This window comes from Bos javanicus, chromosome 12 (genome assembly GCF_032452875.1).
Source record: "Bos javanicus breed banteng chromosome 12, ARS-OSU_banteng_1.0, whole genome shotgun sequence".
Classification (NCBI taxonomy): Eukaryota; Metazoa; Chordata; class Mammalia; order Artiodactyla; family Bovidae; genus Bos; species Bos javanicus.
Window position 1 is genome coordinate 32,021,589 of NC_083879.1, and position 14,244 is coordinate 32,035,832.

The following is a 14,244-nucleotide window of genomic DNA, read 5'->3' on the forward strand; positions in this document are numbered from 1 at the left end:
GTTATGTGTATGAATGTATGTGTATATATTGTCTGTGTTTGTGTATGTGTGTGTGTGTGTGTGTATATTGTGTGTGTGTATTGTATGTGTTTGTGTGTGTGTGTATTGGTGTGTTATGTGTATGAATGTATGTGTATATTGTGTGTGTGTGTATAGTGTGTGTGTGTGTTTGTGTGTGTGTGAGGGTTAATTGCTTTCCTCAGATTTTTCAGTGTGGTCTGTGTCTCAAGAAGGGTAAGGACCAGTGCTGTAGGCTGTTTAGGGTTTGAAGGCAAGGAGTGACAGCATGTCGGAGCACTGACATGTACTCCAGAAGGACAGTTTTGGGGTCTGTGTCGAGGATGGATGTCAGGCAGACAAGACATGGCAGAGAGGACAGCGAGGAAGCAGTTGGCAGTCGGCCAGGCCAGACGCGACAAGGACTGGAGTTGGGGCAGTGGTGGAAGAGAGGCAGGGCCATGCAGAGATGTGGGGATTATCCGGAGGTCAAAATGTCATGGCTTGGCAGCTGCCTGGATGATGGGAAGTGGGGGAGAGGGAGGAGTTGAAAGTGACTTCTGGCTTTGGGGACAGTGGGTGTGCTGGCACTAACAGAGGAGGGGGTGGGGGGGGGAGAAAGGGGGGAGTTCAGTCTGAGTGTAAGGTTCCTGGGGGCCACCCAGATATATAGCCGTACACATAGGAGGTATGGATTTGAAACTCCTGAGCAAATGGACTGTCGTTTATTAAAATCATGAGAAAGAGCAGAGACTGGCGAGATGACAGCGATAAGAGTGTCCCAGGTGCAAAGAAGAGCACACAAGTCTCCTTCCCTGGACTCACACGACCACTCCTGGCTCCGCTGGCCTCCATGTATATGGGATGGGAGAGTTCCCCACACCAAGCAGTTCTTGGGAAACAATTGGATGTCCTACAGTTTAACTCAATTCTGACACTCTCTCCCCAGAGATAGCATCAGATCCCACAGGTTAAGGGCTCAGAGCCCTCTTGACCCCCATCAGATGTCAGTGTCAAGTCCAGGTTGCCACCAGCACAGGCTTGTAAGTCAGAGGTTCCCAGGACCCCCTCCTTGACTTTGATGACTTTGCTGGAACAGCTCACAGAATTCAGAAAAACAATTTGCTTGCTAGATTACCGTTTTATGATGAAAGGATATAACTCCAGGATAGCCAGGTGGAAGAGATACAGAGGGCAAGGCAAGCGGTGTGGGGAGGGCTCGGAATGTCATCCAGTTCACCAATCCGGAAGCTCACTGGATCTCTCAGTTCAAGAATTGTTATAGCGTTTAATTAGCACACTTCCCACCCTGTTTGCCCACGGGTCAGCTTTCAGCCTCACCCCTCCAACCTCTGGATCTTTCTTGGGACAACCCCCCAGCTCCTGGGGCTGCAGAGGCACCCCACCCTAAGTCACCTTGTTAGCATAAACTCTGGAGTGCCCAGAAGGGGCTCATTGTGAGTAACAACAGACACCCCTGTTGCTCAGGAAATTCTAAGGATTTTAGGAGCTTTGTGCCAGGAAAGAGTGCTTCCTAGGTGGTGCAGTGGTAAAGAACCCACCTGCCAACGCAGGTTCAATCCCTGGGTTGGGAAGATCCCCCAGAGGTGGAAATGGCAACTCACTCCAGTATTCTTGCCTGGAGAATCCTATGGACAGAGGATCCCCGGGGGCTACAGTCTATGGGGTAACAAAGAATCAGACACGACTGAGCATGCATGCATGGTCTGGGAAAGACCAAATACATTTTGATCTAAAGCCAAGTATATTTATTATACCACATGGGTCTACTGCCCTCTTTTACCAAATGAGAAAAGTGAGACCCAAAGAGGTCAAATGACTTGCTGAAGTTCGGGGTTATCACAGCAGGTAACTGACTCCTAAAACACCTGGCTCTGAAAGCCAATGGGACTTGTGTCCAAGAGACCCTAGCAAACAAAGAAACAGTTTGTAAAGGGTTTGCAAAGACTCCTTGTGACTATACCCGCAGGCTCAGTGCTGAGACAACAGACAGAAACAGCCTTCTCCCAGTCTTTTCCTTAAACAGGCCTATTTAAAAACAAATAAAAAAAACTTTTATTGAAGTATAGTTGGTTTACAATGCTGTAGCAGTTTCTAGTGAACAGCAAAGCAATTCAGTTATACATACGTGTATATACATATTCTTTTTCAGATTTTTTCCACTATAGGTTATTATAAGACAATGAATATGGTTCCCTCTACTATACAATACAGCCTTGTTGTTTTTCTCCTTTATATATAGCAGTGTGTATCTGTTAATCCCAAGCTCCTAATTTATCCCTAGCCCAGCCTTCATCTTTGGTAACAATACTTTGTTTTCTGTGTCTGAGTCTGTTTGTTTTGTAAATGAGTTCATTTGTACCATTTTTTGGATTCCACATGTAAGTGATGCCATGTGATATTTGTCTCCCACCGTCTCATACTTCACTTAATATGATAATCACTGGGTCCATCCATGTTGCTGCAAATGGCATTATTTCATTCTTTTTTATGGCTAAGTAATGTTCCGTTGTATATGTATACCTCATCTTTATCTGTTTCTCTGTCGATGGGCATTTAGGTTGCTTATGTGTCTTGGCTATTGTAAATAGTGCTCCTATGAACATTAGGCTGAATGTATCTTTTTGAATGATCATTTTGTCCGGATATATGCCCAGGAGTAGGATTGCGGGATCATACGATCACTCTGGTTTTTGTTTTTGGCCATTCCATGCAGCTTGCAGAATCTCAGTCCTCCAACCAGGCATCAAACCCAGGCTCCTGACAGTGGAAGCATGGAGTCCTAACCCTGGACCACCGGAGCATTCCCTCTGTTTTTATTTTTTTAACTAACCTCCATACTGTTCTCCATGGTGGCTGTACCAATTTATATTCCCAGCAACAGTATAGAGGGGTCCCCTTTTCTCCATACCCGCTCCAGCATTTATTATTTGTAGACTTTTTGATGATGGCCATTCTGATGGGTGTGAGATGATACTTCAGTGAAGTTTTGATTCACATTTCTCTAATAATTAGCGATGTTGAGCATCTTTTCATGTGCCTATTGACCATCTCTATGTTCTCTTTGAACAAATGCCTATTAGGTCTTCTGCCCATTTTTGATGCTTTTTCAAGAGGTCCGTTTTCAACCTAATTTAACATACATCTAGGAACTGACTGCAATTCTGCCTGAGCCTGAGGAGGCTGGATGCACCATTTACACATTTGCCCTCTGGTATCTCTCTGAAAGGAGCTTATACATGTGTCTAAAACCATGGCCTTTGTGACTGCCACCCAGAGGACACATTCCTTGATCTGGTGGCCAGCAGGACTTGCATTTGTGGGTCCCACTGGTCTGTAGTGAACAAAGAAACAGTTATTAACTGACTATCCTTTAGGGCTCAGTGCAGAGAAAGCAGACAAACACTAGCTCCCATTCTTTCCCTGAAAGAGGTCTGCTTGTGTATTTTACAAGCCACTGCCTGAGAGTTCAGCTTCACTGTGCATCTAGGTACTAATTGAAATCTTCCCTCTGTTGTTGTTGTTTTTCAGTCGCTAAGTTGTGTCTGACTCTGAGACCCCTTGGACTATAGCACACCAGGCTTTCCTGTCCTTCACTATTTCCCAGAGTTTACTCACACTCATGTCCGTTGACGCAGTGATGCCATCCAACCATCTCGTCCTGTCAGCCCCTTCTCCTCCTGCCCTCAGTCTTTCCCAGCATCAGGGTCTTTTCCAGTGAGTGCTTCTCATCAGGTGGCCAAAGTACTGGATCTTCAGCTTCAGCATCCATCCTTCCAATGAATAGTCAGGGTTGATTTCCTTTAGGATGGACTGGTTTGATCTCCCTGTGGTCCAAGGGACTCTCAAGAGTCTTTGCCAGCACCACAATTCAAAAACATCAGTTCTTCAGCACTCAGCCTTTTTTATGCTCCAGCTTTCGCATCCATACATGACTACTGGAAAAACCATGGCTTTGACTATATGGACCTCTGTCAGCAAAATGATGTCTCTGCTTTTTAATATGCTGTCTAGATTTGTCATAGCATCCAAGGAGCTATCGCCTTTTAATTTTGTAGCTGCAGTCACTGTTCCCAGTGATTTTGGAGCCCAAGAAAATAAAGTCTCCTCCCCTTTAGGACACGGGCAAATCATGACACATCCTTACTACTGGGAGCCAATAAGCACAAAAAAGGTAATTTAAGAAACTACCAAGAACTCCTTATTGCCAAATTCAGACTGAAATTGAAGAAAGTAGGGATAACCACTAGACCATTCAGATATGACCTAAATCAAATCCCTTATACAGTGGAAGTGAGAAATAGATTTAAGGGACTAGATCTGATAGATAGAGTGCCTGATGAACTATGGACTGAGGTTTGTGACATTGTAAAGGAGACAGGGATCAAGACCATTCCCATGGAAAAGAAATGCAAAAAAGCAAAATGGCTGTCTGAGGAGGCCTTACAAATAGCTGTGAAAAGAAGAGAAGTGAAAAGCAAAGGAGAAAAGGAAAGATGTAAGCATCTGAATGCAGAGTTCCAAAGAATAGCAAGGAGAGATAAGAAAGCCTTCCTCAGCCATCAATGCAAAGAAATAGAGGAAAACAACAGAATGGGAAAGACTAGAAATCTCTTCAAGAAAATTAGAGATCCCAAGGGAACACTTCATGCAAAGATGGGTTCGATAAAGGACATAAATGGTATGACCTAAAGGAAGCAGAAGATATTAAGAAGAGGTGTCAAGAATACACAGAAGAACTGTACAAAAAAGATCTTCACCACCCAGATAATCACGATGGCGTGATCACTCACCTAGAGCCAGACATCCTCCAGTGTGAAGTCAAGTGGGCCTTAGAAAGCATCATTATGAACAAAGCTAGTGGAGGTGATGGAATTCCAGTTGAGCTATTTCAAATCCTGAAAGATGATGCTGTGAAAGTGCTGCACTCAATATGTCAGCAAATTTGGAAAACTCAGCAGTGGCCACAGGACTGGAAAAGGTCCGTTTTCATTCCAATCCCAAAGAAAGGCAATGCCAAAGAATGCTCAAACTACCACACAATTGCACTCATCTCACATGCTAGTAAAGTATTGCTCAAAATTCTCCAAGCCAGACTTCAGCAGTACATGAAACATGAACTTCCAGATGTTCAAGATGGTTTTAGAAAAGGCAGAGGAACCAGAGATCAAATTGCCAACATCCACTGGATCATCAAAAAAGCAAGAGAGTTCCAGAAAAACATCTATTTCTGCTTTATTGACTATGCCAAAGCCTTTGACTCTGTGGATCACAATAAACTGTGGAAAATTCTTCAAGAGATGGGAATACCAGACTACCTGACCTGCCTTTTGAGAAACCCATATGCAGGTCAGGAAGCAACAGTTAGAACTGGACATGGAACAACAGACTGGTTCCAAATAGGAAAAGGAGTACTTCAAGGCTGTATATTGTCACCCTGCTTATTTAACTTCTATGCAGAGTACATCATGAGAAATGCTGGGTTGGAAGAAGCACAAGCTGGAATCAAGATTGCCAGGAGAAATATCAGGAACCTCAGATATGCAGATGACACCACCCTTATGGCAGAAAGTGAAGAGGAAGTAAAATACCTCTTGATGAAAGTGAAAGAGGAGAGGGAAAAAGTTGGCTTAAAGCTCAACATTCAGAAAACAAAGATCATGGCATCCGGTCCCATCACTTCATGGCAAATAGATGGGGAAACAGTGGAAACAGTGTCAGACTTTATTTTTCTGGGCTCCAAAATCACTGCAGATGGTGATTGCAACCATGGAATTAAAAGACGCTTACTCCTTGGAAGGAAAGTTATGACCAACCTAGATAGCATATTCAAAAGCAGAGACATTACTTTGCCAACAAAGGTCTGTCTAGTCAAGGCTATGGTTTTTCCAGTGGTCATGTGAGAGTTGGACTGTGAAGAAAGCTGAGTGCTGAAGAATTGATGCTTTTGAACTGTGGTGTTGGAGGAGACTCTTGAGAGTCCCTTGGACTGCAAGGAGATCCAACCAGTCCATTCTAAAGGAGATCAGTCCTGGGTGTTCTTTAGAAGGACTGATGCTGAAGCTGAAACTCCAGTACTTTGGCCACCTCATGTGAAGAGTTGACTCACTGGAAAAGACCCTGATGCTGGGAGGGATTGGGGGCAGGAAGAGAAGGGGACGACAAAGGATGAGATGGCTGGATGGCATCACAGACTCGATGGACATGAGTTTGGGTGAACTCCGGGAGTTAGTGATGGACAGGGAGGCCTGGCATGCTGCAGTTCATGGGGTTGCAAAGAGTCGGACAGGACTGAACGACTGAACTGAACTGAACTGAACCAAGAACTAAGCCTGGGTGGATGGATAAGATTTCTTCTACAAGAGGCTATTCTGTGAAGACTGGGATAATATGGCTTTTTATCTAATCCACAGAAACCAACATAGATAATCAAAGATGATGAAGAAAGAAAGGAGTGTGTTTCAAACAAAAGAATAAGTTAAAACTCCAGAAACAAACCTTAGTGAAATGGAGATAAGTGATTTACCTGTAAAAAGTTCAAAATAGGACTTCCCTGGTGGTCCACTGGTTAAGAATCCCCTTGCCAAAGCAGAAGGTGTGGGTTCCATTCCTGGTTCGGGAAGATTCCACGTGCTGTAAGGCAACTGAGCCCATGTGTCACAACTACTACTGAGCCCGCACTCTAGAGCCTGCATGATCCAACAAGAGAAGCCACTGCAATGAGAAGTTTGATAACCATGACTGGAGAGTAGCCTCCACTCTCTGCAACAAGACAAAGCCCACAGGCAGCGAAGAAGACCCAGCGCAGCCAAAAATAAATAAATAAAGAGTTGTTTTTTAAAAAAGAGTTCAAACTAACAGTCATAAAGATGCTCACTGATGCTCCCTGAGAACAATACATGAATAAAGTGAGAATTTCCACAGAGAGAGAAAGCTTAAGAAGAATGCTGCTGCTACTGCTGCTAAGTCACTTCAGTCATGTCCGACTCTGTGCGACCCCATAGACAGCAGCCCACCAGGCTCCCCGTCCCTGGGATTCTCCAGGCAAGAACACTGGAGTGGGTTGCCATTTCCTTCTCCAATGCATGATAGTGAAAAGTCAAGTGAAGTCGCTCAGTCATGTCCGCCTCTTAGCGACCCCACAGACTGCAGCCTACCAGGCTCCTCCGTCCATGGGATTTTCGAGGCAAGATTACTGGAGTGGGGTGCCATTGCCTTCTCCGTAAGAAGAATACAATAACTGAAAAATTCAGAAAAGGAGTTCACCAACCAACTAGATGTGGTGGAAGAATTACTGAGATCAAAGACAGAGCAGTGGAATTGATCCAATCAGAGGAGCAATAAGGGAAAAAAGAAAAGAGTGAAGACAGTTTAAGGAACTTAAGAGATACCATCACACTAAACTAATAGTCATTATAGGGGTCCCAAAAGACAAAGAGAAAGAGAAAGAGCACAATAATTATTCAAAGAGATAATGGCTGAAAAATCCCCTCATCTGGGCATAAGCAACAGACATCCAGGTCCAAGAAGTCCAGAGACTTCCAGATAAGATGAATGTGAAGAGACCTACTGAGACACGTTATAGATACACTGTCAGAAACTAAAGACAAGGAGAAGATCTTAAAGGCAGCAAGAAGGAAAACAGCGGAGCCTCTGTAGTACTATCAGCAGATTTTTCAGCAGAGACTTTGTAGGCCAGAAAGGAATGGCATTACATATTTGAAATGCTAAAAGAAAAAAAACAGCTACCAAGAATACCTGGGAGGAGGGTTCAGGATGGGGAACACAGGTATACCTGTGGCGGATTCATTTTGATATTTGGCAAAACTAATACAATATTGTAAAGTTTAAAAATAAAATAAAATTTAAAAATTAAATAAATAAAATAAAGAAGTAAAAGCTCAAAAAAATAAATAAAAATAAAAATACTTATTTTTTATTTATTTGGCTGTGTTGGGTCTTAGTTGCAGCATGCAGGATCTTTTCCATTGCAGTGCATGGATTCTCTGATTGTAGTGCGTGGGCTCAGTAGTTGCGGTACGTGGACTCCAGAGTGCACTGGCTTCAGTGGAGGGGCTAGCAGGCTTAGCTGCTCCAAGGCACATGGGATCTGCCCAAACCAGAAATCAAACCTGTGTCCCCTGTATTGGCTGGCGGATTCTTAACCGCTGGGCCACCTGGGAAGTTCCTAATCAGTTTTAAAGACACACGCAGACTAAAAGTAAAGGGATGGAAAAAGATACTGCATGCTCATGGAAACCAAAAGTAGAGATATCTATACTTACATCAGACGAAATAGACTTTAGCCAAAGATTGTCATAAGAGGTAAAAAGGGTCACCCAATAGAGAATATGACATGTATAAATATTTATGCACCTGCCATAGGAGCACCTAAAAAAATTAAGCAAATGCTAACAGACCTGAAGGGAGAAATAACAATGCAACAACACAAAGGGACCTCAGTACCCCAGTTTCAACAAAGGATAGATCATCTAGACATAAAATCAGTAAGGAAACATCGGACTTAAACTACGTGTTAGACTAGGTGGACCTAACAGACATTTACAGAACATGCCATCTAACAGCAGTGAATATACAGTCTTCTCAAGCTCACTCGGAACATTCTCCAGGATATTTCTGATCACAGTGGTATGAAACCAGAACTCAGCTACAAGAAGAAAACTGGGAAATTCAAAATTATGTGATGATAAAACAGCATTTGCACGTTTTGTATCTGTATGTCACGTTTTGGTAATTCTCACAATATTTCAAATGTTTTCACTATTATTATAGTTGTTTTGGTGATCTTTGATCAGTGATCTTTGATGTTAGAACTACAATTCACTGAAGGCTCAGATGATGGTTAGCATTTTTTAGCAAGAAAGTATGTTTTAGTTAAGGTATACACATTGTATTCTTGGGTATAATGCTGTTATAAGCTTAAAAGGCTACACTGTACCATAAATGTAACTTGTATATGCACCAGGAAACCATAAAGAAGAAAAAAATGGCTGGTATACAAATAACCAGTCTTCAGTTGCACTAGCCTCACTTCAAATGCTTAATGCTAAATGCAGCTAAGGACCACCCTGTTGAACTGCACAGATAAGGAATATTTCCATCCCCCAAGAATGTTCCCTTGGAAAACACTGCTCTAAGGACCTCTGCTCAAGATTGATAGTAAGACTTGCCTTTTGTGAAATTATACTTCCTGCATGCTTTCCTGTTGGCCACTTTCCCTTGATTACATTTTGTTTAATTGTAAGATGAATACATATTTTCTTTTTAAGGTGTGCATGTATCAACATCACTGCCTTTGTTTGCTTTCACAGTTGTTTTTTCCACAATGATATTCCAGACTATTACAAATCAAGATCTGCCTGAGATCAAGTGTGTTTTAATCAACCATGGAAACAATGATTCATCAGTGAGGACATCATCATCAAATCCCATGGTAAAGTAATAGTAAAATTTTAGCTATTTTCTCTGGAGACCATACTTTGTAAGCTATTGAGACTTGCTATGGCTTATGAGCTTTTCTTTTTATATATTTAAGTAACTATGCATTCATGTGGGGTATTGATGAGCATCTCTACTCATTGTTACCTGGGACTCCATCCCAACAAGAGTCACATTGTCTTTGGGCTTAGATTCTGGAAGGACAGTGATACTCAGAATGAATAAGAAACAAAGATTTCCTTTTCTCCTTAAAATAAAGCCAGGCTTCTCTCTCACGCCCCGAATCTCTAAATTTCCAACTGCCTCCTGGGTTTACATAAATAGATTTTTTCCATTTGCTCATTAAGACCCACCTATATAATTTACTTCATTTCTATTTCCCCAAACATCTTGTTTTAATGGATTTCTGTTTACAGCCCCGTCTAGATCCTAAGCTTGAAAGCTCAGCCTCACTTTGGACTGCTTCCTTTCTCTGCCCTCACATTTGGTCAGTTACCAAGTCTTATCAATTTCCTTTCTTTCCTAGTTCTCATTTAACCACCTCATATTCTCCAGTCTCCCTGCCACTTCCCTAATTCCAGCCCTCATAGTCACAATAATATTGTAAGTGCCTTCTTCCTTCTACAGTTCAGCTCAGATAGGGCTGCCGAACTTTTCTTTTCTTTTCTTTTTCTCAATTAATTTTGGGCTGCACCGAGTCTCTGTTGCTTTGCGTGGGCTTTCTCTGGTTGCAGAGGTCTGGGGCTGTTCTAGATGCTGTGCCCGGGCTTCCCTTGTTGTTGAGCACAGGCTCTAGGGCGCGCGGGCTCCAGCAGTTGCGGCACACAGCCTCAGTAGCTGCAGTTCCCAGGTTCCAGAGCACAGGCTCAGCAGTTGTGGCACACAGACTTAGTTGTCCCATGGCATGTGGGATCTTCCCCACCCAGGGATCGAACCCATGTCCCCTGCTTTGGTAGGTGGATTCTGTACCCCTGAGCCACCAGGGAGGCCCCAGACTATTCTTCTTGAGGCATAGCTACATCCTTTACAGCCTGGCTTGGTCTTCTCATGACTTCAGTCGACGTGCATATCACTCCATAGACTGGCTCTGACTCCTTCAAGTTCCACCCTTGTTTTCCATTACTCTTCTTAATACTATTCAGCTAACATAGCCTAGGTGTTTACTCAAATGAAGGAAGCTTAAATGATCAAGAAACTGAAAATATTAGAAGTCTATATACAATAAAAAGTGACCATAAATTAACCAATTCTATGTTGGAGAAGACTCTTGAGAGTCCCTTGGACTGCAAGGAGATCCAACCAGTCCATTCTAAAGATCAGCCCTGGGTGTTCTTTGGAAGGAATGATGCTAAAGCTGAAACTCCAGTACTTTGGCCACCTCATGTGAAGAGTTGAGTCATTGGAAAAGACTCTGATGCTAGGAGGGATTGGGGGCAGGAGGAGAAGGGGACGACTGAGGATGAGATGGCTGGATGGCATCACCAACTCGATGGACGTGAGTTTGAGTGAACTCCGGGAGATGGTGATGGACAGGGAGGCCTGGCGTGCTTCGATTCATGGGGTCGCAAAGAGTCGGACACGACTGAGTGACTGATCTGATCTGATCTGATAGTTTTTATTCAGTTAAGGATTCATACAAAGCTATAGTTACTCTGTTTTCTTTTATAGAGTACACATAGCACAAAAGTATAGTTTGTTTGTTTATTTACTTATTTATTTGGGTTTAAATTTTTAACAGATATTGGTGTCATTAACACATTGGCTTGTTAATAACTAAGACATTTGGTGTACATGATTATTTTAGTGCAGACAAGAAAAAATTTTACTATTATTTGCCGTGATGTTTTAAACTTTTAGTGTCTTTTCAATGTGAGAAAATAGCTGCACACATTTAAGTGCTTTCTTATAAATCACAATCTTTTTTAAAAAAATCCAAGATAATTGGTCTTGGTTTCTAGTATTAAGCTCTGTATTATCTTTTTTATGTAGAATAAATTGTACTCTTATGCAATATTCAGGATTGTATTAGGACCTAGTAGTTCCTAAACCACATCAAGCAACCATCCTAACTGTGGAAAAACTGAACTTTCGCCTTCCTGAAGCTGAAGGCGCTCCTTCTGGGTATTTTCCTGCTTCGATGTGAGATGGATTATCAGGGTGTCAGTGGCTTTTCTCAAAAGCAGTCTTGATTTCTTCCATAGTTCACGGTTCTCAGATGAGACATCTTTCTAAAACTCTTATAGTTCAGAGGTTTTTTGAAGAACCAAGCACTCTTTAGTTGACAAAGCTGACCAAGGCAGCTCTAATAAATAAGCAACTCCATCCTGAGCTGTAGCACAGTATAGCCTGGGATCAAAATAGGATTATTTTACTGTTTCCACAATTCACTTAATTGTTTCAAATCTGAGATTTCCCATCATTATCATTTCTGTTTGAAGATTAAGGTGGTGTGTCCTGAGTTTCTCCCCTACAAGGCTACTATTTTTCCTTTGTAGTTAAAAAGGATTGGGGGGAGATACAAATATTCTGTTTCTCCTCCGTTTTTCACCCCACTGATTTTAGCGTCCACTGGTGGATCTTGCCTATAACCATTATTACTGTGATGTTTTCCTGATGATGAGCTTCTTTGCCCCTTGTTCCCTAACTGGAATTAGGGAGCAACTCCCTAACTTGTTCCTAGCTGGAATCCTTCTGTGAGGAAGAGCTGTCTCTTCTCTCCATGTTATTTATTTAATCAGTCTAGACTTATAGACACTTATTTTATTGCATGGATTATAGCCCCAAACTAACACTTTATTTGGGGGCTCAGGTGTTTCCAGCTTTGGTCATTGGGAGCTACTTCAGCTTGGTTCCTGTGTCTTTTCAACATGTCCGCATAATTTTTGAAGCACACCCTTACTTTTTGGCACTACAGCATAGTTCAGGCTCATCTTGTATTTTTCCTGTGTTGGCGCTGGAACTAACCACTTCTCCAAGAAGCATTGGTTTCATGGAGAATAGTATTTAGAAACCAAGATCTGAGAGCTGAGTGTGCTTATTGCTCCTGAGCATTGTTGCTTCTAGGTTTTCTTGGCAGACACAGGTAGGATATACATGCTTGTATACTACCTGCCGCCCCCATCCATACACACTATATTTATCTCTTTATCATCTCTATCTATCTATGTATCACCATGAGTTCATGCTGATAACTGTGATTCAATTCAGCACTAAAGGGTTCATTCTACCTTTCTCTCTTTCCTCAGTTGTACTTCTCTCTCTGACAGTAAGACCCCTGGCTTTCATTATCTAAAATAATTTACTTTATTATCATTCAATAATAATATTCATTTCTGGTGTAAATGGCAGCCCACTCTAGTATTCTTGCCTGGAGAATCCCATGGACAGAGTCTGTAGCCTGGTGGACTACAGTCCGTGGGGTCGCAAAGAGTCGGACATGACTGAGGCGACTTAGCATGCACATGCTGGTGTGTCAGAGTTGCTTACCCACATCCCAGTGAGAAAAAGATTTAGCAACTAGAATACAGTGCGTGTGTGCTAAGTCTCTTCAGTCGTGTCCAACTCTTAGCGACGCTATGGACTGTAGCCCTCCAGGCTTCTCTGTCCATGGGATGCCCCTAGGCAAGAATATTGGAGTGGGTTGCCATGCTCTTTTCCAGGGGATCTTCCTGACCTGGGGATTGAACCCATGTCTCTAACATCTCCTGCATTGGCAGGAAGGTTCTTTACCACTAGAGCCACCCTGGGAAGCCCCTGGGAATACAGTACTTGTGTGCAATTCTTTTTGTCTTTAACCTCATACCATCCAAAGCATTCTTTTCCCAAGTTACTTAAGTTTGTTCCTTTCTTTCCCAATCCCTTCACTCTGATTATGTTAGTTATTTGTGATGCAGTTAAGTTCACTTGGTTTGCATTCCATTTTTAGTTCCCCCATATCCTGGTTGATGTTAATGATTTATTTTGTGAGTATCTGAAACAAGATTCTGGTCCTGAAAGCTAAAGCTATGTGATAAAAGACATACTCATAGAAATGTCATGCCTTCTTCACCCCTACTTCCAAGTTTCCTCCTTTCCCCATCTATCTCCTGTAGTGAGCCAGTCCCTTAAGGTTTTTATATTAGTCCTGTATTTCTTGTGCACAAATGAGCAGATACATGTGTATTGTCTTAGTCGCCTTCCTTGTTACCCAAAGGATAGCGTAACTGAAAGTAGAAACATTTTGAACCCAGCTTTCTTCACTTAGCATCTGCCTAGGAAATCACCGCAAATCAGTTCATGGAGCTTGTCCTCATCCTTCTCTATAACTGCATGTCCTCGATTGTGTGGATGGGCCATAATTTATTCCGTCACTCTGCTGTGTATGAGCACTTAAGTGCTTTCCTATGTGCAAGCACTTAGGTAGTTTCTAATATTTTGCAATTATAAATGATGTTCAGTCAATTGTTGGACATATAGTCCTCAAAATGGGATTGCTGGCTGAGAGGGTGAAGTGCATAATAGTTCTATTAGGTGTTGGTGAATTCCAGACCCGCCCCTAGAAGGGTGCACCAGTTTGCCTTCCTCCAGCAACGTATGAGAGTGGATATTTCCTTATAGCCTCACCAACAAAATTTTGCTAGTGTGATAGATAAGTGCTATCTCAATGTTGTTTTTTTCTGATCATATGTGTATTTGAACATTTTCTCATGTGCCTAAGAGCCATTCTTTATAACGTTTTTGTGAATTGTCTATTTATTTCTTTTTCCCTTTTCTCTATCGTGTTTTTGC

General features: G+C 42.3%; 1 protein-coding gene across 3 annotated transcripts in view; it reads left to right on the plus strand.

Moving 5' to 3' along the window:
- Window positions 1–14,244, plus strand: part of FLT3 (fms related receptor tyrosine kinase 3) — a 70,019-nt gene that overhangs the window by 7,595 nt on the left and 48,180 nt on the right. For all 3 annotated transcript variants that reach the window (XM_061434889.1, XM_061434890.1, XM_061434888.1), the window contains exon 2: window positions 9,351–9,472. In XM_061434889.1, coding sequence (XP_061290873.1) covers window positions 9,365–9,472 — 108 coding nt within the window. In that variant the 5' untranslated portion in view covers window positions 9,351–9,364. The remainder of the gene's footprint in view (window positions 1–9,350; window positions 9,473–14,244) is intronic.